Genomic DNA, 26185 nt, shown 5'->3' on the forward strand with positions numbered 1-26185 from the left:
CCATGTACACAAGTTATTAGTGTACATGAAATATGGAGCTGTAAGCACAGTTCCATGACTCCTGTATGTATGTAAAAACACACACACACACATATATATACGTATATATATTCTCTAGCTTTTTCTCCGCCTCGAGCTTCCTTTCCGAACATACGGCTTTATAAACAGTTCCACGCAAATTAATAGCGATATAATATATCTGACAAAATTGTTTTTAGAAGCATTTTTATTAAAGAATCATAAATGCAACGATAAACATATTTAATTAATTTTAGTGCCAATTAAGGGCTTGATTAAAAAAAGAATTATGAATTGTAATTATTTTTAATGATCCGCGGAAACCCTGGTTCATCTGGCGCATGCCCTCTACGATCTCCAAGGAACTCAGAGCGGAGCGGAGGGGACAGCGGCGGCTGTAGGCTTTGCTTTGTGTAGGCGGTCTGGAGCGCAGCGGGGCGGAGCGCTGACGGAGTATGTTCTCCAAAAGTCGCTAGATTTGTCGCTAGTCGCTTTTTTGAAAAAGAGTCGCTGGAGGGGTCTGAAATATGGCGTCAAAGTCGCTGAGTTGGCAACACTGGGGCGCGAAAGTTTATTCCGTTACAAATAATATGCCGACGTCATGTCAATCATCATTTTGGTACTTCAGTTCCAGGGGAAATTTTTCTCATATCTAATGTTCTTTTAATTAGACTGCATGTAGGCTAGTAATGATTACTTTGTGGGTTTGATTAGTCTAAAATGCGGCAACATACAGCTATAAGGACAGTTTTCTCTCACACGTTATAGTCACACACACACACACACACACACCGGAACTTGGCGCGCCCCACCTGTCACGTCTCAATTCCCCACCAGTGGGTCGCGCCACACACTTTGAGAACTGCGGTCCTATTGGGAGGAGGCCTCATGGAAGGCCCAGGACACACTGAAGGGACTATGTCTCTGAGCTGGACTGGTGTGGCCTGGGGCCCCCCCAGAGCAGCTGGAGGAGGTGAGTGTGGATCGGGAAATCGGGGCATCTCTGCTTAGACTGCTGCCTCCGCGAGCCGGCCCCGGATAAAGAGGAAGAAAATGGATGGATGAAGGAACCGTGCTATTGTGAGATCTAAATGGTCGTAAGAACCAAGCTTAACGCACGCTTAACTGATCCAAGCTCAGTCCGAACTCAGCACATACGGCTTTCAGTGGGTAGTAGAAATGGGGCACATGATGTCACGATGCGAGATGGATTTTGAGTTCATCTAAAAACATTTCTATTTTCATACCTTTGCCTGCGTTGCTGTTAGCACAGTGTGAAACACTTTGTCGTCAATCACCATGAAGATGTGCGTGTTCAAAGAATGTGGTGAGTGGAGGAGTGAGCCGGAGGCCTGGATGCTGTTCGGACCGCCCCACTCCTTTAGGCCAAGCAGGAAAATTATCCATTAACTCAGTGTTATTGCTGGAGTTATACCTTCCCTGTGTGTAACCGTACCTGAATAGCCTTGCAGTTGTTGTCGTACAGCAGTGACATCACCAGCCCGGGATATGATGTCACATTCCAGCCGGCTCTGAGATGACACTGCTCCTTCTGAACCAGAACCTCTCCATGGTTTCCTCCAGAGCTGCTGCTTAATCTCAGCCTGCTTCTTCTTGGCAGAGCTCTGAGGGCAGGACTGTCATGATCCAGCACGCTGTCCAGACTCAGCTCTGGCCAGGGTTTAGCCTCCAGTCTGAGAAAAACTCCTCCGCCCTTTAGATCAGTCTCCATTGTAGCCGTCCACTTGCCTCCGGGGTGCGTCCCCATTGAGGCGTTCGCGTGAGCCTTTGTTGGATTACACATTCAGGTGTCATTCTTACATTTAACTTATTATCCATATCTGGATTTCCTGTAGAGTCGTCTCTTTGACCTCAGCTCTTATAAGTCTGACAGGGTAGAAATAAGATATTCAAAGGGATAAAATGTTAGATAAACACTTACCTGTAACATGGGGCAGTCTGTCTCCAAGACCCAATGTCCCAGTCCTCTATCCTTAGTCGTTCTCCTGGCTCTAATCTGACACCCTCCAATTGTAACAACCACGGCCCCTTCCTGGTCTGAGGCTTTCAGACCTGTAGCCTCAAAAGCCATCATCTGCGGCAGACCTCGACTCTTCAGCCCGAAGAAAGAATGAGTGATGGTCCCCGAAATATGCGGAGCTATGCAGGACTGACTTAGCTTTAAAGACACATCCTCCTCATTAGCCCTTACAGAGGATGACACTGTTACCTGGCAGGGGGTAACCGACAGGAGGCCCCAGAGCCTTAGAGACCGAGGGACGATCGTCCCCTATGGCAAAAAAAGCAGAAGTGCAGGACGTTCATGAAAGTGTGCAAAACAAACCAGAAGCAACATGCAGTAAAGAAAGGTAGTAGAAGCACCATTGTTTTGGCTGTTCATCAGTGGCAGTCTATCTGCTTCTGCCTTTGCCACTTCCCAAAGATAAAAAAAAATAAAAAAACACTAAGGCCGTTTCTCAATTCACAAAAACACGAGTACGGACTCCTGTCCTCGCCAAGTATGTTCCTGGGAAAAACCCAGGAAAGTCAGGACTCGGGGAGAACGGGAGCACGCAGAATAAATCTGGGTCAACTGGAACATTAGCGTACTGATGACATCACCACATTTAAAGCTCGTCTGGAGCTGCATTTCACCTCCTGTAATTAATAGTCTCTAGATTATAATAAATTATGACTTTTTTCATTTAGTGGAGGAATAATAATGAACACAGTCAGATAAACACAGTTCAAATGAGGTTTTACCAAATAAAAAAAATTAAAATCATCATCAGAGCCAGCGGTCCTTTACACACGGCTATGCAGAGAGAGGACTGCTTCAGACAGGCTAACGTTAGCCCTGGCTGCCGCAGACGTGCTAACATTAGCCCTGGCTGCTGCAAACGGGCTAATGTTAGCCCTGGCTGCTGCAGACGGGCTAACGTTAGCCCTGGCTGCTGCAAACGGCTAACATTAGCCCTGGCTGCTGCAGACCGGCTAACGTTAGCCCTGGCTGCCGCAGGCGTGCTAACATTAGCCCTGGCTGCTGCAGACCGGCTAACGTTAGCCCTGGCTGCCACAGACGTGCTAACGTTAGCCCTGGCTGCCGCAGACGTGCTTACGTTAGCCCTGGCTGCCACAGACGGGCTAACGTTAGCCTTGGCGGCTGTTAGCCTCGAAGCTCCGCTGGTTGCCACGGTCCTCTCAACATCTAAACTTTTTTTTTCAAATTATGCACTAAATCAGTAAATGTTCCATATAGTAAAGCTTAAAGTATAATATTCTCTCCTCAAATGTTCTTAAAACGTATTTTTATTGAACAACAGCATCATTAAAGAGAACTTTTAACTTAATACACTGAGCTCTGTGAGCGCTAACCTGACCTAACGCGCTAACCTAAGCTGCTGCTGCCGCAGTGCATGCTGGGACAGCTGTCAGTCTGGAGAACGGACAAGTCTCCTCTGATGCATGCTGGGTAAAGAGGGAGGGGCCAGAACAACATCCGGGGAATTTGAATGTTCTCAGTCTGCTGTTCTAGTGAATTGGAACAGTGCTAAGGCTGAGGGTGATGACGTTTCACGAGGACACGAGAACGCACAAGTACACATTGAGAAACGGCCAATGTGTTTGTTTTCTTTCTAACTTGTGTTTTTCTCAGTTTATGTAATATAAAAATAAAATGTAAATCCCTTTATTGTTCCACAATGGCGACATGAACTCTCTGCATTTAACCCCTCCCCTTGGGGAGCAGTGGGCTGCCATTGTGTGGCGCACCAGGAGCAGTGTGGGGTTAAGGGTCTTGCTCAGGGACCCAGAGTGCAGGCTGTGGGGATCAAACCGGGTACTGGCAACCTTCTCAGAGCACAAGCGCACCGTTTTAACCACTAGGCCACCACTCCCCGGTTTACAGAAAGGTTTTAACACAGAGATGGTTTCTTTCAATGCTTTTACCTGAAGCAGAGGACAGTAGCTGGTAACGTTCAAAGCCAGAGAAGGCTGCACAGTGTCTTCCTGTGAAGCTGTGGCATTGCCCAAATGTCCCCTCATAAAACACTGACCGAGCTCAAAGCTAAAATCCGCTCGAGGAAAATATCCACCAGGGACATTCAGTGTCGAGGCTCCGCTTTCAGGAAGCGACAATGTCTTCAGTGCATTTATAAAGTACAGAACAGAAGCATGTAGACTAAGGTGAGGATTGAGGGTTAGGGACAGAAACAAAGCGCCTTTCTGTGCCTCTTCAGTCTGCAGAACTGCACTAAGGTTTGTGACACATCCAGAATGGGTGATGGAGATGTTGGCTGAGGCCTGTGGACCAGTTACAGTCTGTGGGAGCAGAAGAAAACAAATAGGTGGATTACTATTTGTGGAGCCTCAGGCAGTAATCGTACTGTCCTGTGAGGCTGGAGTAGCCAAAAGGCCTTCTGGGTAATGTCCAGAGGGGGAAAACATTTTATCCTAATTTTAACATTTAACCTGGAGCCCAGGTGGCTAACATGATTGACAGCTTATAGCAGAGCCTGTTGTGTGATCTGTCACAGCATGATGTTCGTACCTGCAAGGGATGGTTTTTAATGTTTCCAGAGCAGTGAGCTGAGTGTCGGCCTTTGCTGGTAACCCTTCTGCAGTTCATCTGTGAAAACAAAGCATCCTGTTGTTAAAATGTGGGTTGGTTTTACTGCTCCTTCAAACCAGATAAACATTTGCTTTCCATGAATCATGACTTTGGTAAAACAATATTAAAACCTTTCATTCCTCCTTCATCACCAGCATTGTTCTTTAAGCCCCTGTCACACCTTGACCATTTAGACCAGCATATGCCTGACATATGAAAAATCTGGCAAAACCGCTGTCAGGACTCCTGTTTTTGTGTTTCTGTGTTTGTCTCCCTTCCTCCACCAGGAGGCGCCAGGTTCTGGTCCGCCTCCTCACACACCTGCTGATGGTTTCCTCGTTAACGGAGCGCTCTTAAGCTGCTGACTGCCACTACCTCGACGCCAGAGTGTTTGGTACTCTGGCCAAGCTGAGTGTGCTGAGTCAACCAGAGTTTAACTTTGTTTTTTTGTCTTTGCCTCTTGGCAGGAAGTCATCCTGCAAACTGGTTTTCTCGGACCTTCTCTCCCTGGAAGGATAAACTGAGCTTCAAACTGAGCCGGGGTTCAAACAGGAGGTTTGGATCCACTTTCCCCAAGAGATTGTTTGAGCTTCTCAATGAGAAAGGGATTATTCTCCACTACGACCCGTTCAAGGACCGCAGGAAATCTGAGTGGCAGTCAGTTACTCCGTTCACCAACTATTGACCGCATTCCGGGTAAAACCTGTTCCGCCCTCCAGCGAATCAAACAAACACTGGAACCACGGCACACAGACAGGAGTCAAGAATTCAACAACTTCTCTGGAAACGTGAGTCAGCAACCAAATCCTCTTCTCCAAGTTTCACGAGTCAAATTCCCCACTGAGCCTGAACTAACCGCTGTGTCTTCCCCCCACTTTACAGTTCCGGTTGAGCTGTGTTCAGAGCAACACTTCTCCGTCTGTTTAACTTCTCCAATAAAACCTGTTAAACCTTATTCCCTGGTCTCTCTGTTTCGGTTTTCTGCATTTGGATCTGAACTTTGTAACGTCATGACAACTGGTGGCATATGTTGAATAAGTTATGAGCACGCTGAACCACGTTAAAACACGCTGGCACACGTCGACATACGGCGAGAAGTTCTGAAGATGCTTAAAATTTCCCACCATATCCCAGCGTCTGCTCATCCGTGGTCCATCAGTTCCAGGTCAGTTATCTGATGGTTGACATATGTTCAGTGTCAGTTCCTCATCAGTCGTGGCGTCTAGCTGATCCTAAACCTCTGAGTAACTTGTGCATAACTTATCCAGAACTTCTCTCCACTGCATATCAACGTATCTGACGTGTTCCAGACGAGCGCCGACTATCGAGCTGAAAATTGCACAGAAAAAAGGTCCACCCCTTTGCAATGGGGAGTCATTGAGGTCGTTGTGCTCCCCACTACATAGTGGTGGACCTTTGTTTTCTAGCCATAAGATGACCATTTAAGTTATCTCAAAAATCCAAAATGTACCAGAAGGCAGAGAAAAATACTTACGATGCTACAGTTCTAGTTATGGTAGCACATCGGACATCTGCAGCGCTGAGACCATCCAACCACAGACCCAGTTCAATGGTGCATAAAGTGAGCTTTTCAGGAGTGACAGCGATGACAGCCAGTCACAGAAGAAAAGATGGAGGGCCAATAAGGGGCTTGTGGGCGGTCTAAACTCAGAAAGGGGCTTCAGCTTGAGTTGTGGATTTCTGCTTGGTCCTAGAGCTGGACGAATGTCAGCGTACAGGAGCATAATATTGTTTTTGAACAGCAGGAGACCAAAACGGATTTTTGAAAAAGTGAAGGGGACATTTCCCCCGTGTCCCTCCCCCCAAACTACATTCATGGTTAGAGTCTTGTTTTCAAGTGTGAATTCGACAAGAGAAGAGGGAACTACAATGTCCACAGCTTTGTGACAAGGACAGGAAATTATAGACTTATAACAACGTTAAAGATGTACATTCAAGCTGATGACGTGATAGACATTTTCTAGAACTTTTTTGTAGACCATCATGATAATATGGATGATTAATGTGATCATTTTTAGGGCACCCACATAAAATAGTTTTTATCAACATACTTCTGCCCTTGAGAGGACTGACTGAGAGCTGGAACAGTGATTTTGTTAAGGACTGTTGTTTATAAATTAAGATTAAAGCTATGCTTTCGCTTAGGGTCCAAGATTTTTGCTTCAACCCTCATAAGGATGGAGTTAGCTTATTGTTAGCTTAAGTTTCCTAAGGATCATGAGCTGCTTTCAAATTTGGTGAAGCAGGTCAGACAAGATGGGGAAAAGTTGGAGCAGTCCACTGCGCCTCTTCTGTAATTGGGACATTTTGAGAAGCATGTATTTTTATTTTGTTCTGTCATGAAAGACTTGCTTGGTTATTCAGGGAAAATCTACAGTGAGCATCTGCTTATAGCCATACCTACGGCACCCCCCCCCCCCCCTCCCCCTCTGGGAGAGAAAGTTAACCAGTCTATGGGTGTTAGAAATATTTTATTTATACTCCGTTTGTGTTTCATGGGTTGTGTACTAATGAACTATTACGATGTATAATGTGTGATTCATCTTTTATTAACTCTTGCTTAAGATCGTTCCAGATGAAGGTCATGTAACGGACGGGTTGTGAAAGAGGCCTGATCATCCTCTATCACATGTTTCTTCTAAACAATTCAATTGTAAAACAACCACATGCTTTGTTTTAACATACACTCACCGGCCACTTTATTAGGTACCCCATGCTAGTAACGGGTTGGACCCCCTTTTGCCTTCAGAACTGCCTCAATTCTTGGTGGCATAGATTCAACAAGGTGCTGGAAGCATTCCTCAGGGAGTTTGGTCCATATTGACATGATGGCATCACACAGTTGCCGCAGATTTGTCGGCTGCACATCCATGATGCGAATCTCCCGTTCCACCACATCCCAAAGATGCTCTATTGGATTGAGATCTGGTGACTGTGGAGGCCATTTGAGTACAGTGAACTCATTGTCATGTTCAAGAAACCAGTCTGAGATGATTCCAGCTTTATGACATGGCGCATTATCCTGCTGAAAGTAGCCATCAGAAGTTGGGTACATTGTGGTCATAAAGGGATGGACATGGTCAGCAACAATACTCAGGCTGTGGCGTTGCAACGATGCTCAATTGGTACCAAGGGGCCCAAAGAGTGCCAAGAAAATATTCCCCACACCATGACACCACCACCACCAGCCTGAACCGTTGATACAAGGCAGGATGGATCCATGCTTTCATGTTGTAGACGCCAAATTCTGACCCTACCATCCGAATGTCGCAGCAGAAATCGAGACTCATCAGACCAGGCAACGTTTTTCCAATCTTCTATTGTCCAATTTCCATGAGCTTGTGCAAATTGTAGCCTCAGTTTCCTGTTCTTAGCTGAAAGGAGTGGCACCCGGTGTGGTCTTCTGCTGCTGTAGCCCATCTGCCTCAAAGTTCCACATACTGTGCGTTCAGAGATGCTCTTCTGCCCACCTTGGTTGTAGCGGGTGGTTATTTGAGTCACTGTTGCCCTTCTATCAGCTCGAACCAGTCTGGCCATTCTCCTCTGACCTCTGGCATCAACAAGGCATTTCCGCCCACAGAACTGCCGCTCACTGGATGTTTTTTTCTTTTTCGGACCATTCTCTGTAAACCCTAGAGATGGTTGTGCGTGAAAATCCCAGTAGATCAGCAGTTTCTGAAATACTCAGACCAGCCCTTCTGGCACCAACAATCATGCCACGTTCAAAGTCACTCAAATCACCTTTCTTCCCCATACTGATGCTCGCTTTGAACTGCAGGAGATTGTCTTGACCATGTCTACATGCCTAAATGCACTGAGTTGCCGCCATGCGATTGGCTGCTTCGAAATTAAGTGTTAATGAGCAGTTGGACAGGTGTACCTAATAAAGTGGCCGGTGAGTGTATGTGCTGAGGTTTAAAGTAAGATAATTTTGTTTCCCTTCCCCTTAGTTAAACCTCAGCTTGTGTAATTAGGGACATCCCCTGACTTCAATAAATAACGAGGAGAAAGCTGAAGACCGGCAGAGTGGGTTGGAGATTGTAAACTCCGCAGTCTCTTCCTACTCTCCTTATGAGTAAAACTAAATTAAATGTCTCTGTGCCTTCTTTCTTTCCCTGTATGTATGTATGATATTTTAGGTGCTTAGACCTGACAATGGGCCAGACACAGACGGATTGGCATTAAGAACCTGCCAGTGTCTCTTCGAGAGCTTCCACTTCCAGCTCCACATCTGAGCTGAGATTATTTTGAGGTAAGAGTAATTTAAAAAATATGATGTGGAGCTTAGATCCCTGTTAGAAAAATGTAAATGTCATCATTTTATTTGTATTAAGTTATAGGCATTTGGGCTGCTAGGAATGTTCTGCTGTTTTAACTTCAAACATGGAGAGCAAATGCTGTTTCAGGTGAGTGACGATCACCGCAATAAAACTGCACCACTGTCATGCTTTATCATGTGTAAACTTCTGACTCCTCCTGTTACTCCTTTTGCAGAAACAATTAAATTATATAAATATCTAAAAAGGTCTTATACTTAGTTAGCAACACAGAAGTGGACAGGGTGTTTAAACCCTAGCACACAGAGGTCACCTACGAATCTTGGCAAAATCAAGATCCTAACTGGTGACCTGCACTTAGGATTTTAAGCCAACAGATCTTGGAAAAAACAGGAAAAATCCCTTTCCTGTTTAAGAATCAGAGCCAAAACAGACACACATATATTTAGCACACATGCTTCAGGAAGGGTAGAAATACACTGAGATGGGTGCGTCATATTCGGGGGGGAAAAGCTAAGATGTCTGCGAGATGCAAGGGCGTAGGTTTCATTTGAACTTTGGTAGGGACATGTCCCTATGGTCCCTATGCAAACCTACGACCATGGCGAGATGTAGCGCTGACTTTAGGAAGTGTTTTACACAGCTGTTTGGAATTCGATTTATCAATAAATGTTTTCCCCCCTCTGGAGGACAAAGTTGAGTAAATCGTTTCCTGAATTCAACCATTATGAGCCTCAGCAGTTGGTGCATTGGCCGGGAATTTAGTCTGATAATAAAGGCAGGGGACAGAGAGGTCCCAACAGAGCTGACCACAGACATTTCAGGGAGTGAAAATTCTCCATCTGTCTCCTCTTCTGCAGAAAAGTAACTTGAAACTTTGTGTTGGTTATTTCTAGAACAATAGGTTCTAGGTTATTATCATCTAACCCTAACACTGCCTTTCCAAATGATGACCCAAAGCTAACTGTCGGTTTCCAACTTTCAAATGTTGGTTCCCAACTGACATATGTCATTCATTCAAAACTGGCATGCCAGATTCCACATTGGGCTCTTGCTGTCACTCTAAAAAAGACCTGAAACTTTGAAGTACATAGACAAACTGGTCTCTTTAATCTTTGATATGCTGCATCAGTCTACCAACATTTTAAAGTGTTTTTAGTAGTTCTATCTATCATTAGTTCAACATTTGTCCAAACAAGAGATGTGATGAAGTTTTAACAGTTATGATGTAAAATGTACCTGTAAGTAGTTTGGTATGAAGCCTGGGAGTAGCTTCATGTCTTGCCAAAGCATCACAGCCATAGCATCTGTTTCGTTTTCAGACCCCACTATGAGATGGATATCTGCAGCTTTCTCATCTTCCACATGAAGAACCAAGCTTGTGTTAAGTCCATTTAATTCTAACTGAAGAGGAAAAAAAGCAAAAACAAAGAAAGGAACTGTTGATATATTAGAATGGATCTAAATCCAGAGGCAGAGAACGCTGTAAAGGATTCCAGCTAAAATAATCAGAGAGAAAAAGTATCCGTCATTCCTTCACCTGGTAAGAGGCTCTGGCTTGGAGAGAGCTTGCCAGGCCTCTTTTCTGCAGGGCTTTAACTTGAAGCTGTAACTTGCAGAAGTATTGCCCTTCCAGGTCTGTCCCGCTTCTATGAAACTCAGCTTTGACATGTTCGGTCCCGGCCTGCAGCTCTGCGAGGACTGCCAGCCCAACTTCATCCAAGGTCCACTGTGCTTTAGCACTGCTGTCAGCAGGTACGCCTGCAACCAGAACCCAGAGTCATCAGGTGAGACTTTATCAAACTATCTGCAGTTTGCTGTTACTGCAATGCTGCATTCACCAATGGTGGAAAGTATCAAAGTTAATTTATCGGATTACTGTACTTAAGTACTATGTTTACTTTACATGAGTATTTTATTTTTGATATCTGGCATGGTCATCCAGGCCAACAATGCCTCTAACGACTGCCCCCTCTCAGAGGCATAGACCAGTAGTGGGTATTGCAGGCTAACGCAGACCTCAGGGACCCCGTTCCAAAGAGGCGGGTCTGTTCTTTCCAGTTCAATTTACATTTTTTCTAAGCCAAAAGCTTTAATGGGGTTACTCTAGAAATCCTGGAACTCAACGCTAATTGTGACATTTTGAATTTACAAAGCCTCCTGGTTAACAGAGATCCCAAGCCTCCCAGAAGTCCCGGGAATCTCCTTGATATAGATAGTTGTTCGATTGCACAGACAACAAGAGAGAGCAGGGTGAAGGGAGGAGGTTCCTAGTGAAACCTGTGTAGCGTATCTGTCCAAAGTGATGCTCTGATCAACCAGTGATCCAGGCGACTGGTTGATCTGATAGGACCAGTCAGAAAAATAAGCCAATAAGTTTCGGTTCACTATCTGCAGTCACCTGGTTAACACTCGAAGTTGTGCAACCTGTGAAACGAGTAAAAAACAAAAATATAGGACTAATTTTACAGCAGAATATACTAAAGTATATCCACATGTAGTGAAGGTACACTATATGCAATCAAGTGCGCTTGTAAGGGTTGGTGTACTTTGACGGGGCGTGGGTTGTTCAGGGTGTTCGATGAGCATCTCCTTGAAATTAGTTTTTGGAACTTGAGATGTCTGTGGATGGGAAGCAAACATCATCAAACTTGGAAACAATTCTATTCAGTTTATTTCTATAGCTCCAATTCCCATCATGTCATCTCAGGTCACTTTCCAGTTCACCAGATCATCCAGTCAGATTGATTCAAAGTTTTCTATCTAAGGAAAACCAGCTGATTGCATCGACTCATTGACTCTTCAGCAATCCCTCACACTAAGCATGCTTGTAGCGACAGTGGAGAGGAAAAACTCCCTTTGAACAGGAAGAAACCTCCAGCAGAACCAGGCTCAGTGTGAGCGGCCATCTGCTGAGGCCCACTGGGGTTCAAGGAGACAGAAGCAGACATAGAAAAAGAAGCATAGATACAAAAGGCAACTGTCAACCAGCTCCACAGGCGGCCCCGTCCAGGAAACACACAGCCAGGCAGACGAGCTCCGAGCCAGCTCCCATGTCAGAGGATGAAGAGAGCACATCCAGTTAGTCACAGTCAGAGAAACAGGACTACACTGGAAAACAGGCCAAGCTCCAACATCTAACATCTAGAAACAAAGGTGTTGATGGCAGCAGCACAGCTACCAAACTTTTTACAGCTCTAGGTGGGTCGCTCTGTCAGCTAAATGCGTGTTTTAGAGTATCTATACTAAATAATCAATTACTAAATTAGCTGAGGATTATTTCAACAATCCATTAATCATGATTAGTACGATTAATTGTTTCATCCATAATATATATCCACATTCAGGTGACGTAGTCCAGGAAATAGACTTTAAATACTGTATTATCCAGACTATAGAGCGCACCTCACTATAAGCCACGCTAGAAGGGCGTGGGCGTGGCTTATAGTGAGGTGCGCTCTATAGTCCGGAAAATACTGTAATTGTCTCTTGGATATAGTTTTATATTAGCCTCGTGAGACCATCCTGATCTCGCGAGCTTTCAAGGTTTCACTCGCAGATCAGTCTGGAGACTCACCGTTAAAGAAAATGTGGAGCCGTTCACCAAACGAACGTCCAATCAGCGTTGGCTTTGAGGCGGGTTGAGGTGTGACGCAACGAGAAGCGCGACAGTTCAGTCTAAAGAGCATGGCGGCTTCAGCCGATGAAACTAGCGTTAGCGTGGCTATCGAGCAAGTTTTATCGGAATTACAGAGTATTTCTTCACTGAAAGAAGAGCAAAACACTGCTCTGGAGGCTTTTCTCAGAGGAAAAGATGTTTTTGCTCTTCTCCCGACTGGTTTCGGCAAGAGTTTGATCTATCAATTGGCTCCTCTTTGTCGTCGCTCTGTTAGTACGTCATATGCTTCGTTGATCTGATTGGTTTATTTGGCCCGTCTATCACCAACATAGGCCAATCAGTTAACCAGTATTTCCCCCCCTTCCCAAAATTACTTCAACAGAAGGTTTCCAGATGGATATGCGGAGCAAATCCATCTGGTGGAGTCAGGTTAGTTTTATATTATCATTTAAAGAAAACTCATAATTGATAAATGGGATAGTTGCAAAATGTAATTCGTAAAGAAAGTTTGCTCAGTAGATCCTTCCAATGATAAATCGATTCTAAAATAATACTCACTGTAGAACCTTAAAAGCTCACCTGTCGTGTCGAGCAGGTGAAAAGTGTGCGAAAGCTGAAGGAATATTTCTCCCTTTCTCTGCTCCTCCAGCCGGCGGCTGACATTAACACACAGCTTCTGGAGCCCGGAGCGAACATGAAGCCAGATATGTGTCCGTCGGCGTCCATCTCCCATCATTCCCGTCTCTTTGACCAGACTGTCTGCTGCATCCAGCTGGTGTCTGAGCTCTACGCCGTGTCCAGTTCCCATCACGTTGATTCTCAGATGTCCTGCATCAGAACGCACAGGCAGAAATGATACCAAACAGCGAAAAGTTAATTTAATCTGGGTCAACATGTTGCCTCAAAGCCATAAACTTCCACCTATTTATGTGTGAGGAGAGCGGCGTGTAGCATCCCTTTCTGTTTAGAACAACCAGCTGTCGCTTCTGTGTTATAATATTTCTCACTCTTCATTGTCTTCTACTTTATTCTTTTCCTTCCACTTCGAAAGGAAATGTACTGCTTAGTGGGTAAATCTAGGGCTTATTTATTATTTTACAAAACGATTAATCTGCCATGGCCGCGGGAAGTGGGGGTGCTGGGGTTGCTGCAGCACCCCCTAGTGGCAAGAGGGAGATTAAAAAAAAAAAGTATTAAAACTACTTTGCCCAATATATAAATTTCCTATGAATATTTTGGGAAATGATTTTGACTTTTCTTATTTTACTATTACATGTATTTGGATTTTTATTTAATTATTTTGAGGCCTAATTAACACAAGTTCATGGAAGTTACGTTGTCATGGCAACGTCCAGCATGTGTGTGGTATCCTGACATCTCGCAGCGGCTAGTAGTAAATTCAAACAGTCTAATGACAGAAAGGAGGAGGAAATATGGCAAAGACGCACATTTCAAATTCGTCTGCTCATGAGAGACTTTTATCTCCATGACCTTAGAGTGAAACCTGAACGTTTAGACACCTGTAACCATGGTAACCTGCCTGTATTTTTGTGTTTTTATTGTATTTTAAATCGGCCTATAGGCTCATCGTTATTTTGTCCAAATCAAAACATAACAATTTTCACAGCACCTCCTGTTTAAAATTACTTCCAGCGACCTTGGAAAATATATATATTTTTTTATTGATTAATTGATTAATAATCAGATAGCTGAAGGTTCCTTAAAGAAGATTTTTACCAAATTAAACCAGATAAAACTGAAACTTTCCACTTGAGGAGCTCCGATAGAGCAGATTGAAATAAGAAAATATAAAGTATAAGAGGACTCTTTGTAAAGCAAGAGCAGCATACTTCTCCTCATTAATAGAGGAGAATAAGAATAATCCTAGATTTCTTTTTAATACAGTTGCCAAACTCACCCAGAGCCAAAGCTCTGTTGAACCGTCCATTCCACCTGCTCTTAGCAGCAATGATTTTATGGGATTCTTTATAAATAAGATTGATCTTATTAAAAATAAGATCATAAGCACTCCTCTATCCGCGATTGTACCTGAGGTAGTCATGGAATCTGAACCGGGTTTAGACTGCTTTGATCCAGTTGAACTTTCTGAATTAGCAAAATTATTGTCTTCATCTAGGCCTTCAACTTGTATGTTAGATCCAGTTCCAACCAGGTTATTTAAGGAGGTATTCCCTTTGATCTCCTCCTCCATTTTAGATGTGATTAATCTATCTCTGTTACAGGGATATGTACCTAAAGCTTTTAAGGTTGCTGGAATTAAACCTCTGCTTAAGAAACCGTCTCTTGACCCAGATGACTTGGTCAATTATAGACCTATATCCAATCTTCCTTTCTTATCCAAAATTCTTGAGAAAGTAGTTGCCAAACAAGTTTGCGATCACTTCCACCATAATGAACTTTTTGAAGAGTTTCAGTCTGGCTTTAGAGCTCATCATAGCACTGAAACAGCTCTGGTGAAAGTCACTAATGATATTCTCATGGCCTCAGATAATGGACTTGTATCTGTGCTCGTCCTGTTGGATCTTAGTGCTGCATTTGATACAGTTGACCATAATATTCTTTTAGAAAGACTTGAATATTTTGTTGGAATTAAAGGAACAGCACTAGACTGGTTTAAATCTTATCTATCTGATCGAATTCAGTTTGTTCATGTTAATGATAGATCTTCAACACGCTCAAAGGTTACCTGTGGAGTACCACAGGGATCAGTGCTAGGACCAATTCTCTTTACTTTATACATGCTCCCAATCGGTAGAGTTATTAGACAGCATGGGATTAATTTCCACTGTTATGCTGATGATACCCAGCTATATCTGTCTATAAATCCAGATGAAGCTAACCCATTACATAGATTACAGGCATGTCTGAAGACATAAAAACCTGGATGACTCTTAACTTTCTGCTTCTGAATGCAGACAAAACAGAAGTTATAGTCTTTGGACCAGAGTCTCTGAAAAAGAAGCTGATTAGCCAGTCACTTCATTTGGATGGGATTAAACTGATTTCAGATAATAAAGTAAAAAATCTTGGTGTTATTTTTGATCAGGATCTGTCATTTAAATCCCAGATCAAAGAGGTTTCTAGAATTTCCTTCTTTCATCTGAGGAACATTACAAAAATTAGAAATCTCCTGTCCAGGGGTGATGCTGAGAAACTAGTCCATGCATTTGTTACTTCAAGGCTGGACTATTGTAATTCTTTACTATCAGGAAGTCCACAAACTGTAGTTAAAAGCCTTCAGCTGATCCAAAATGCTGCAGCCAGAGTTCTGATGAAAATGAAAAAGAGAGATCATATCTCTCCTATCCTGGCTTCTCTTCATTGGCTTCCTGTTAAATCAAGAATAGAATTTAAAATCCTCCTTCTCACATATAAAGCCTTAAATGGCCAAGCTCCATCTGATATCAGAGATCTGATTGTTCCTTATGTTCCTAACAGAGCACTTCGCTCTCAATCTGCAGGTTTACTAGTGGTTCCTAGAATTTCTAAAAGTAGAATGGGAGGCAGATCTTTTAGTTATCAGGCTCCTCTCCTGTGGAACCAACTACCAGTTTTAGTCCGTGAGGCAGACACCCTGTCTACTTTTAAGGCTAGGCTTAAAACTTTCATTTTTGATAAAGCTTATAGTTAGGGTGGCTCAGGTTATCCTGAGCTATCTCTATAGTTATGCTGCTATAGGCTTAGACTGCTGGAGGACATAGGGACCCCCATTTCATCATTCTGCTTCATTCTCTCTCTGTTCTCCTATTCTGCAGAATCTGTTAGTTCAATCTCTAACCTTCTGCTCTCTCTGCTTTTCCTCAGAGTAGCTTTGCCTCGTCTGTTCCTGTTTGGCTGTGACGTCATCCTGGAAAGAAACATCAGCTGTGCTGCTTCTATCAACACCCTTGTTAATAGATGTTGGAGATCGGCCTGTTTTCCAGTGTGGTCCTGTTTCTCTGACCGTGACTGAGTGGATGTGCTCTCTTCGTCCTCTGGCATGGGAGCTGCCTTGGAGCTCGTCTGCCTGGCTGTGTGTTTCCTGGACGGGGCCGCCTTTTACAGCTGCTTTTTGTATCTCTGCTTCTGTCTCCTTGAACCCCAGTGGGCCTCAGCAGATGGCCGCTCACACTGAGCCTGGTTCTGCTGGAGGTTTCTTCCTGTTAAAAGGGAGTTTTTCCTCTCCACTGTCGCTACAAGCATGCTTAGTGTGAGGGATTGTATTTGAGTCAATGAGTCGATGCAATCAACTGGTTTTCCTTAGATAGAAAACTTTGTATCAATTTGATTGTATGATCTGGTTGAACTGTAAAGTGCCTTGAGATGACATGTGTTGTGAATTTGGCGCTATATAAATAAACTGAATTGAATTGAATTGAAAGAGTTTTTTATTGTAAGCGCAAAATGTTTACATATTTTATTATAATCTTGGTATAATTCCTGCTCTAAGTATTCGCTCTGTCAGCTAAAGAAATGTTTTAGATTCCCTATACTCCAGTTAATGATTATTAATTACTAAATTAGCTGGAGATTATTTCAATAATCTGATTAAGCTGATTGATTGTTTCAGTCTGAGATAAAATCCCAATAAATTACCGTCAGGATCAGTGATTAGCACAGATATCAACTAGGTGGCGCTAGAGCAGCTGCTCCTTTTCCCCACTGGACAAAAAAGATGTTTCTGTTTTTTACTTTCTTTAGTCGTCCGCCCAAAATAGCATTTATGAAATTTAAAGCCGATGAAACCCAGAGTTTAGATTTTAGTCATTTTGCTCCATGAGACATGTAGCTCCGCCTCCTTAGAGCGTTGCCATGGTGAAGCACCAGCTAACCGTCCAGGTAACTAAACAAGCGTATTTACCTCCTTCATCAACCGGTGAGACCACAGCATAACGTCTTTAATGGCCCCAAGGAACGGTTTAAAGCAATTATTTGATTAGTTTAGAAAAAGTGCAACTTAAAGCTACAGTGTGTAATTTTCAGCGACATCTAGCGGTCAGACTGCAGACTGCAGCAACATGAACGTCTCCCCCCCACCGCTTCTCCCCCCCAACAGTACGGCGAGCGTTACGGGACAAAATGTCTTCCACGACGTCGGAATCACCTACCTTCTCAAGTGATGAGGTTTGTTTACATAGATAATTTTACAGATAGTATTTCATTAGTCTGTGTAGGGTATAGATTTCATGTAGACTTAAGATAATAAATATACCCGTTATTTTTTCTACGTCGTTGTGACGTTTTGGTGAGCTGCTTTGCATGGTGATATAAACAGACGAAGTAATTGTAGTCATTAGTTTAACGGCGAGATTGTGTTCGCTAGAAGAATATATATTCCCCGTTTACAGAGTCCAAGTCATGTTTGTGGCACGGGGGTTACAAGGCGAGGAAGAGGGAGAGGAAGAGGGCAGAGAGGCCGGGGTGGGCGTGCAGCTAGGGCCAGGCGAGAGAGGGGAGCCAGCAGGGTGAGAGCAGAGGAGGAAACGCTTGAAGATCTCCAAAGGAGCCGGAGAGAAGTAACCGAGGTATATATCCAGAAAATAATTTTACAGAAAATTACTGAATCATTACCTGTGAAACGTCAGGGACGTTGCTGAATAAGTATACTGGAGAGTAACAGCATCATCACGCAGCATGTTATTGTTTTAGACAGGTCTGAGCATCCTGTACTCCAAAAACTGCAGTGATATTAGACAATTGTGTGTGTAGGATTAATTACCTGTCCAAGAGAAAACTGGCAACTTGAGCGTCACTTTGAAAACCTTTTTCCTCCACCAGTGACTTCCATCGTGTAAATGCCGTGCCAATGTTGATCCGTGTTTTTTGTCGTTTCTTGTCACGCTTGCGTTTATTCTCGTCGTGTTTCCGCTTCTTAGATGACGGGGGTTCGGTGTCCGCCGCTTTTCGTTGTGATACAGAGTAGGCATGATCCTCCATTCGTCTGATGTTTGGCCGCACAGTGCCAAACAGTTTGCAAAGTCACTCACGCCTGCCGCCTTGTTCACCTTTCTTGTTACTGAGGCGCAGTATACCTGCTTCTTCTTCTTCTTTGGTTTCAGGCAGACTAAACGCTTCTCAGGCATAATACTGCCATCTATTGTTCAGTACCGTCTCAGTTCATCTCTCTCAACTTGCCGTAGTTATTTTTGAGCGTCATGGGAGATCTCGCAATCGCTAGTTTGTTGCCTCTGCGCTTGCCGTAGCGCAAAGATGTCAGCCTCCATGGCTGCGAGACCCGCTCCTATGTAATTATAAATAACGAATTCTAAGGCAGCGCAAATATTATGGTTAAAAGGCTGAGCTCATAGGTGATGATAAATAACATAGTTATGTATAATATATTAAATTTCTGACTTTATATGCCTGTAATTATTACACACTGTAGCTTTAAAGCATCTTTTAGATGTAATTATTGATTTGATGTGATGGTTCCTGTAATTCCTTCCTGATCACATCTATTGGACTTTATTATGAAAACTACAGGTTTGGTCTATTAAACATTTCATTTTAAAGCAAACATAAGGCCAAATGATCACAGTTAGTAAAAATAACTTTAAAAAAGTTCCATTTATTTTTATTTTTTATTATTATTTTAAATGTAAATCTAAATAAACTCAATAATATTCTGGGACCCTGGGTTTTACATTAGTGGATTTGAAATTGTTATTTAAGTGACACTAATGTGGCTTTTCTACCTTTGGACAGTGGAAGATGGTTAAACGTTAGCATCAGACGGTGTCTGTCCGTATGCAGGGGCCATTTTTCCAACCTAAGCCCCTGCCGCGAAACATTGCTGTGCACGCCACTGGTCAGGATGGTGGTATTGAACAGACATGGGAATGCTAAAGGTGTTTTTAGTCAGGAAGCATAAGCTCTACCTTCTGTTAAAGTATCTGAATGCTCCAACTTTCCATCCAGATGCAGAACTGGAGGCAGAACTTCCTCTGCAGACACTGAATGGTGAACGTTCCCGGTGAAGGAAAGCTGGAGACCCGGAGAGGTTTGTCCAGATCCTTTGACCTGCACCATGAATGCCTCCTGTCCCTGCATGAAGGAGCCACTCAGAGACACACTGGTGGGGGGGGGGATAAGGAGACAAGAGAATAAAGACATTTCCGATGTGCATAAAACATCTGTTCAGATTCCCAGATAGTGGCAGACAGACCCGTCTGCTGACATGTTGGCTGCCACGTCCAGCTGCAGGTCAGTGGCTGCAGGTAGAAGGCTCTGGGACACGTTCAGGTTCAGGGTCGCTGCTCTGGTTCGGTTCTGCAGCAGGTGGGACACCCGGCCGCTAAGAGCCGCCCTGTTCTTCCCATTAGCCGTCACGCGCAACCAACTGCTTCCTTTTCCAGTCACTGAAGCGTCTACAGCAGCTTTCACCTGGAGAAAACACGCAGTTTCACTGTCAAGCAGAAGATATGAGGAACAGATTAGAATAGCTGCGGTATCTAAGCGCCCACCTCCAGCGATCGGGGGATCTTTGATTTGAAGGGATGCCTGACAGACGAACGGAAGCTGATTCTTCCTGCTGTTCCGTTAAGCTGCACTGAAAGCTAAAAAACCAGAATGTTTGTAGAGATTTAACAGACAGTAATGTGAATGTTTGTTTATTAACGCTCACTATGCTCTCCTGATGCTCTATTCTCAGCTTCCCTCTGGCCTGATAGTCAAACCTGTTGTTGTGTTTAGGGATCCAGTAAAAGTCTCCCTCCAGCAGGGCAGAGGAGGGCAGCTGCAGCTGTAACAGAAGCAGCAAAATAAAGGAATGATGACGGATTTCTATTCAGTTTATTTCTATAGCTCCAATTCACATCATGTCATCTCAGGTCACTTTCCAGTTCACCAGATCATCCAGTCAGATTGATTCAAAGTTTTCTATCTAAGGAAAACCAGCTGATTGCATCGACTCATTGACTCTTCAGCAATCCCTCACACTAAGCATGCTTGTTAAGTAGAGCTTTTCTTTATAGAAAGCACAGCTGGTTTTTATTTTTTATTAACTTTTCATAATCTGTTCCAGTCAAACGTGGGAAATTCTTTCAATGTGGCTCAGATCTGCTCACCCTGCCTAGTTGGAGCCTCTCTATACGCAGTTAGTGTGACATCAGATCAGAGATTAAAAAGTTGTTTGGAAATGGTGTTTTCTGGCCTTCATACAGTCAAGAAACCACCTGAATGGTACCTGTCTGACCACCTGAAGTAGGCTAGTTCATGGCTCACCATGTTTGATCTGTGTGACCACATCTAAAGGGGACATTTTGAGCCCTAATCCTGAAGCAATAGGAAGTAGGTTAAGTGGGTTAAAAGTTGTAGGAAAGCGGCTGTTCCAACCGTTGCATTTCCGAATTCTACCAAGTGGTGCCCGACTTTACACGAGTGAATAATGTGAATGTGATTGGTCGTTTACCAAGGGGGCGGGATTGTTGTGGCGGAAGGTTTGCAAGCATGTTTGGTTGTGGCCGGTTTGTCAGAAGCATCTTGCTAACCAGTTAGCATCTTAGTGCTAGCAGGTTCCCAATGGGAAATTCCATTAGGACCAAGTACCACTAAATTGGTGACTTAGAAACGACGCTGTCAAGGAACGCTATGGACAGCGGAAACATGCAAGAGGAGGAGAGTTTAGTGTCGGAGGTCGTGGATGAGTCTCCTCCGTCATCCATTTTTTATTTAGAGGAGGAAAGCGGGGACGAAGATGTTGTGGAAGAGGACGCCAGGGCGGCAGAAGCTTGGTTTGGTGTAGAAGGCTTCCAGCCGTACATGTTTGAGCCCTTGCCTCGCAACGCTGCCAGTTCTGTTAGCTCTACGCCTGCCGAAGACACAGACGTCCATCCCCGTGAACACTGGGACGCAACTCAATGGGAAAGGAAAGGATTCTGGTTTCAACCGTTGCGTATATTAGCTGCGACACATGAATCAAGATGCTATGACCGAAAACATTTGATTGACAGATGATGGTCGATATATGATTGGCTGAATTTCGGTGTTCAGGCTGACGTAGAACTAACTGGCCTGCAGAAGATAACGGAAAAAAACAGATTTTAAGAAAGGATTTTTTTTTTTTTATATAAATTTCATAACTTTGGGACAATAAAGTCTGATAAAGAGAACATTTATATACATGTTTAAGCCAGAATGATTTGAATTTTAAATATAATTTCCCTACAACTTTAAAGACCTGTAGGACCACCTGAGAAAATGTCCTTTAATCGAAGTTAGTACAGATGTGCTGCTGGTTTTCTGGGAACTGCAGTGAGACATAGAACAGTGTTGCAGGGTGAGGAGAGGCTGACCTGCAGCTGCTGACTGAAGTTGGCTCTAACTTTTATTGCTTGTTGGTCTGAATGCGAATGGCTCCGTTGAAGCTGCCCAACGAAGTTCAGTTTCTCCTCACTGTTAACCAGTAACTCCCCTCGGATACGTCTGTGTGTCTGAAGAAGAACATAGAAAGTTGACTTTTCACAATATTTTCCTTATAAAGAACCAGCAGTAAACAATAATAATCATTCTTCCTTAAACTGATATCTGATGGATTGGTGCTGCACCACAAATCACACAATATGGTCAATAATCTTTAAAAAGAGTAAAGGTCACATACTTGCCAACACCATAAATCACCTGTTCCTGTTATGGTTAAGAAGACTTAAACGTTTTACTCTGTCGCCATCTGCTGGCAGACCTTATTCTAGCGTCATTCAACTTAGCAGCACCAACAGTCATATTATATTCAGTTAGCATCAAATATTGGTTGGTCATTTTCACGCCATTAATCGTTTTTTTACACCTTTTCAGAGGAAATGCTGATTCCTTTAGCTCCATTACCTCCTTGTTTACTCATTGCACCATTTGCAATGTCTTGATCCTGATCTTCTTACCTTAAATACACTTAAAACATAAACAAGCCATGTTTGTCTTTATATAATTTTATATAATTGTATTTTTTCCCCTTGAATTAAACAGGTAAGTGAGACAATTTGCAGCTAAAATAAGATGATTTAAGCTTAAAATAAGAGAAAAAAAGCCTGTTGTCTTTTTTTCTGCAATGCATAATATCTAATGTTACGCTTTTAAAGGCAGAAATATTCTTTCTATTAACAGATCATCTGATATAGCTGCTCTAGTGAAGAGCAAATACACAATTACTTATTTTTAGGCCAGCTTTTTGAAATATAATGATGATTGATTGAAGCAAAAGCTCCTGCAACAAATTAGATTTTCTGGCTGTTAAAAACAGAAACCTTACCTGGTTGTTGGTGAGAGTCAGGCAGACCTCGCAGTCTGATGGAAAAGCATCGGAGCTGAAGGTGTGAATGAGTGTAGAACAAACCTGCCCAGCAGATCAGATGGAAACATTTACTCCCTAAAGGCAGGCGTAGAAAGTATTGACAACCGCTTAAAGGAAAAGTCCGGTCAAATTCAGAAAGTACTTTAAATGTGAAATTATGTCGCAATGAGTTTGTCGCAGATATTTTTGATTTCTGCCCAACATTGAAGCGTGGTCTGCGCTATGCTATTCCACGCCACAACGCCAATCAGGAACTAGATGTGGCCGAGGCGGTGAGGAAGTGGGGGCAAGCTTGTGCGACAACGGAGGGACATGAGGGCCAAAAAGAGCGGGGATCCAGGTGGAAAAAGGGTCCCAGCGTTCTCACGCACCTCGCCCTGCTAGCGGGTCAATCTTCACCAGTCGTTTTCCACAATGGCGGCCAGACAACCAAAACAAGCCGGAAAGGAACAGGAAATACGCATAGAGTAGAGTGGATGGAGAATTGACCAATCAGAGGCCTCCTGTCTGCGGTCACCTACAGTTTTGGAGAGGAGCATGATGGGGGGGGGGGCATATCTGCATTAACTGGGACAGACGACCTGGTTTCTGAGTATAAACCAGCCGTTAGTGACGTCACGGTGCGGTATCGGCTGTTGATCAAGTCCCAGTGCTGTATCTGGTGTTTGTCACAACGCGCTATTATCCAAGTCATCTTGAAAACATTCTTCTTCCAAATGTTGGCTACATATTACGGGTTTTTTCTCTGGCCAGAAGTTCGATGGCAAATCCTCCCTCTTCAAGTTGGCGATCCAACGACCAACCCGTCCGTGGAGGATCAGGAATCAGAAAGGTGGAATAACTCTTTTTTCCACTTTTACCCGATGTATTCCAGCATCCAGCTGCCATGCACGTGGGCATTGTCAGTTTCACTATAGCTCTGGTGAATTTCAATGGTGAAGTCCTCTGGAAATCTTCAATAATTGTTGTTGATTGCAGATGTGTCTAGTAGTTCCCATTGATTTAGCTTGGAAAGCGGGGAGAATGGCGCTAGGCTTACCGCACCGTGACGTCACTGCTGGAAGATGGCAGGAGGGAGGGGCTACTATAAAAATGGCTGTTCTCAGACTCAGTGATTGTCACGAAAATTATTGTTTTTATTGTTTTACTGATTAACGCTAAATTAATTAAATCACTGCGAAGATATTAGTTTTAGGTATAAATAATGATCCATTGATTCTTCCTGCTGACCGAACTTTTCCTTTAAGGTTAGAAATGAAGCGATGAACAAACTTACAAATGGATTTGGGGGTTTGTAGCCAAGAGTCAGGGTGTGGATGATCTCCTTGGTGTCGAGGCCGGCCTTTGACTCCAAAATGTAGGAGCCCTCAAAGAGGTCCACTGTGAAGGTCTCCCGCAGAAAAAGGGTCTGAGGGAAGGTTTGGAAGGGCTGTCTGTGCGAGACGGTAGCTAGTTCAATCATTAGTGCTGGAACATTTACTTCCTGCTAACAATTTAACATCTGAATCCCAGCTTTCTGATTGGCCCCTGCATGTAACTTTGACTTTGGACTATCTGCGGTTATTTCATCTCTAAAACCACAAACGATGTAGAAAAACTCTGTATTGCGTGGTCCGAAAATTTAGATTTCTTTTATTTCATGTAGTGATGTGTGCTATTTAGTCAGTTTCACCTGCAAGGCCACACAATGCCTAAGTGAGGGGTGTTTGCAGACAAGACATGCTTGTTCCAATGGCAAACCTGATTCTTTCTCTGAGGTTTATTCATGGCAAGTTGCTGTTTGACCGAGGTGTCTGTAATTTGTTTTGACTCTGACTACTTTCCAATATTGAAAGGGGGGGGGGGATAAATGCAGCCCAGATCAGACGAGGGCTGATTACCATGCAATAGTATAATGAACTGTTAAAACATAAAATATAGTGCAGACTGAGTGAAATTTATCGATCTCTGTTTATTTACAGTTTTAGTCCGTGAGGCAGACACCCTGTCTACTTTTAAGGCTAGGCTTAAAACTTTCCTTTTTGATAAAGCTTCTAGTTAGAGTGGCTCAGGTTATCCTGATCTATCTCTATAGTTCTGCTGCTATAGGCTTAGACTGCTGGAGGACATAGGGACCCCTTTTTCATCATTCTGCTTCATTCTATCTCTATTCTCCCACTCTGCAGAATCTGTTAGTTCAATCTCTAACGTTCTGCTCTCTCTGCTTTTTCTCATAGTAGCTTCATCTGGTCTGTTCCTGTTTGGCTGTGACTCCATCCTGGAGAGAAATATCAGCTGTGCTGCTGCCATCAACACCTTTGTTTCTAGTTTCTTCGCCTGTGGAGCTGGTTGACAGTTTCCTTTTGTATCTATGCTTCTTTTTCTATGTCTGCTTCTGTCTCCTTGAACCCCAGTGGGCCTCAGCAGATGGCCGCTCACACTGAGCCTGGTTCTGCTGGAGGTTTCTTCCTGTTCAAAGGGAGTTTTTCCTCTCCACTGTCGCTACAAGCATGCTTAGTGTGAGGGATTGCTGAAGAGTCAATGAGTCGATGCAATCAGCTGGTTTTCCTTGGATAGAAAACTTTGAATCATTTTGAACTGTAAAGTGCCTTGAGATTACATGTGTTGTGAATTGACACTATAGAAATAAACTGAATAGAATTTATTTAACAGGAGTAAATACTCCCCCCCCCCCCCCCAACAGGTGTTATTTATGTGGATCTGATCAAAGATGGAGATGAAGCCAATAAAGCTCTAAAATCAAACTTCTTTCAGATTTAATGTTAATAATAAAATTATACTGTTTGAGACGAATCAATCTAAATGTTTCATATTTAAGAATAAAATGTGATTATAGTTATTAAAAACAGAGGAATTGCTCTTTAGAGAAATGCCAGCTCTGAGGCTTCATCTGATGCTGGTTCAGTGTCTGAATCACAGACCTGAGGTGGAGCAGAGCTGCTTTCTGATACATCCTGCTGTCCCTCCTCAGCTCCTCCACCCCCCCCTCCAGCTCCACCTCCATGCTTCGACTCTTCGGCTGGGAGAAGCTGATCTTCACAACCGCCTGCTTCTTCTTCAGATTCTTCATGGTGATCGTAAACATAGAAGCAGCAGCAGATTTACACCTTGGTTCGATGGACAGATGCGCCTCCAACACTCCCAGCCCGGCGGCCCCCACCCACCTTATCCGTGGCGCTCACTGCAGCAGCAAAGCTGACATTTTGCCTTCCGTATGTGGAGCTCATCAGCAGGGAGCAGCTGGCTTTAGACGTCTCCAGAGAGACGTTTGCTTTCAGAGGAGGAGTCCACAGAGAAGCCAGGGAGCCGTGGGCCTTTAGAGCCTGCTTCCCGACCACAGCCTGAACACCTGCCTG

The 26185-nt window shown here is 43.6% G+C and overlaps 1 protein-coding gene across 1 annotated transcript in view; it reads right to left on the reverse strand.

The window, feature by feature from the left end:
• Positions 1-26185, reverse strand: part of LOC119774538 — a 55990-nt gene extending 29805 nt beyond the window's left edge. The window contains exons 1-17 of the mRNA XM_038272067.1: positions 25994-26185; positions 25751-25893; positions 24106-24262; positions 22788-22871; positions 21838-21975; positions 20169-20285; positions 20008-20100; positions 19710-19927; positions 19423-19616; positions 13124-13372; positions 10466-10686; positions 10165-10329; positions 4568-4645; positions 3967-4338; positions 1961-2308; positions 1475-1804; positions 1266-1397 (exon numbers count right to left, since the gene is read on the reverse strand). Coding sequence (XP_038127995.1) covers positions 1266-1397; positions 1475-1804; positions 1961-2308; positions 3967-4338; positions 4568-4645; positions 10165-10329; positions 10466-10686; positions 13124-13372; positions 19423-19616; positions 19710-19927; positions 20008-20100; positions 20169-20285; positions 21838-21975; positions 22788-22871; positions 24106-24262; positions 25751-25893; positions 25994-26056 — 3102 coding nt within the window. The 5' untranslated portion in view covers positions 26057-26185. The remainder of the gene's footprint in view (positions 1-1265; positions 1398-1474; positions 1805-1960; positions 2309-3966; positions 4339-4567; positions 4646-10164; positions 10330-10465; positions 10687-13123; positions 13373-19422; positions 19617-19709; positions 19928-20007; positions 20101-20168; positions 20286-21837; positions 21976-22787; positions 22872-24105; positions 24263-25750; positions 25894-25993) is intronic.

Source organism: Cyprinodon tularosa, unplaced genomic scaffold (genome assembly GCF_016077235.1).
Source record: "Cyprinodon tularosa strain WSP-4 unplaced genomic scaffold, ASM1607723v1 ctg816, whole genome shotgun sequence".
Classification (NCBI taxonomy): Eukaryota; Metazoa; Chordata; class Actinopteri; order Cyprinodontiformes; family Cyprinodontidae; genus Cyprinodon; species Cyprinodon tularosa.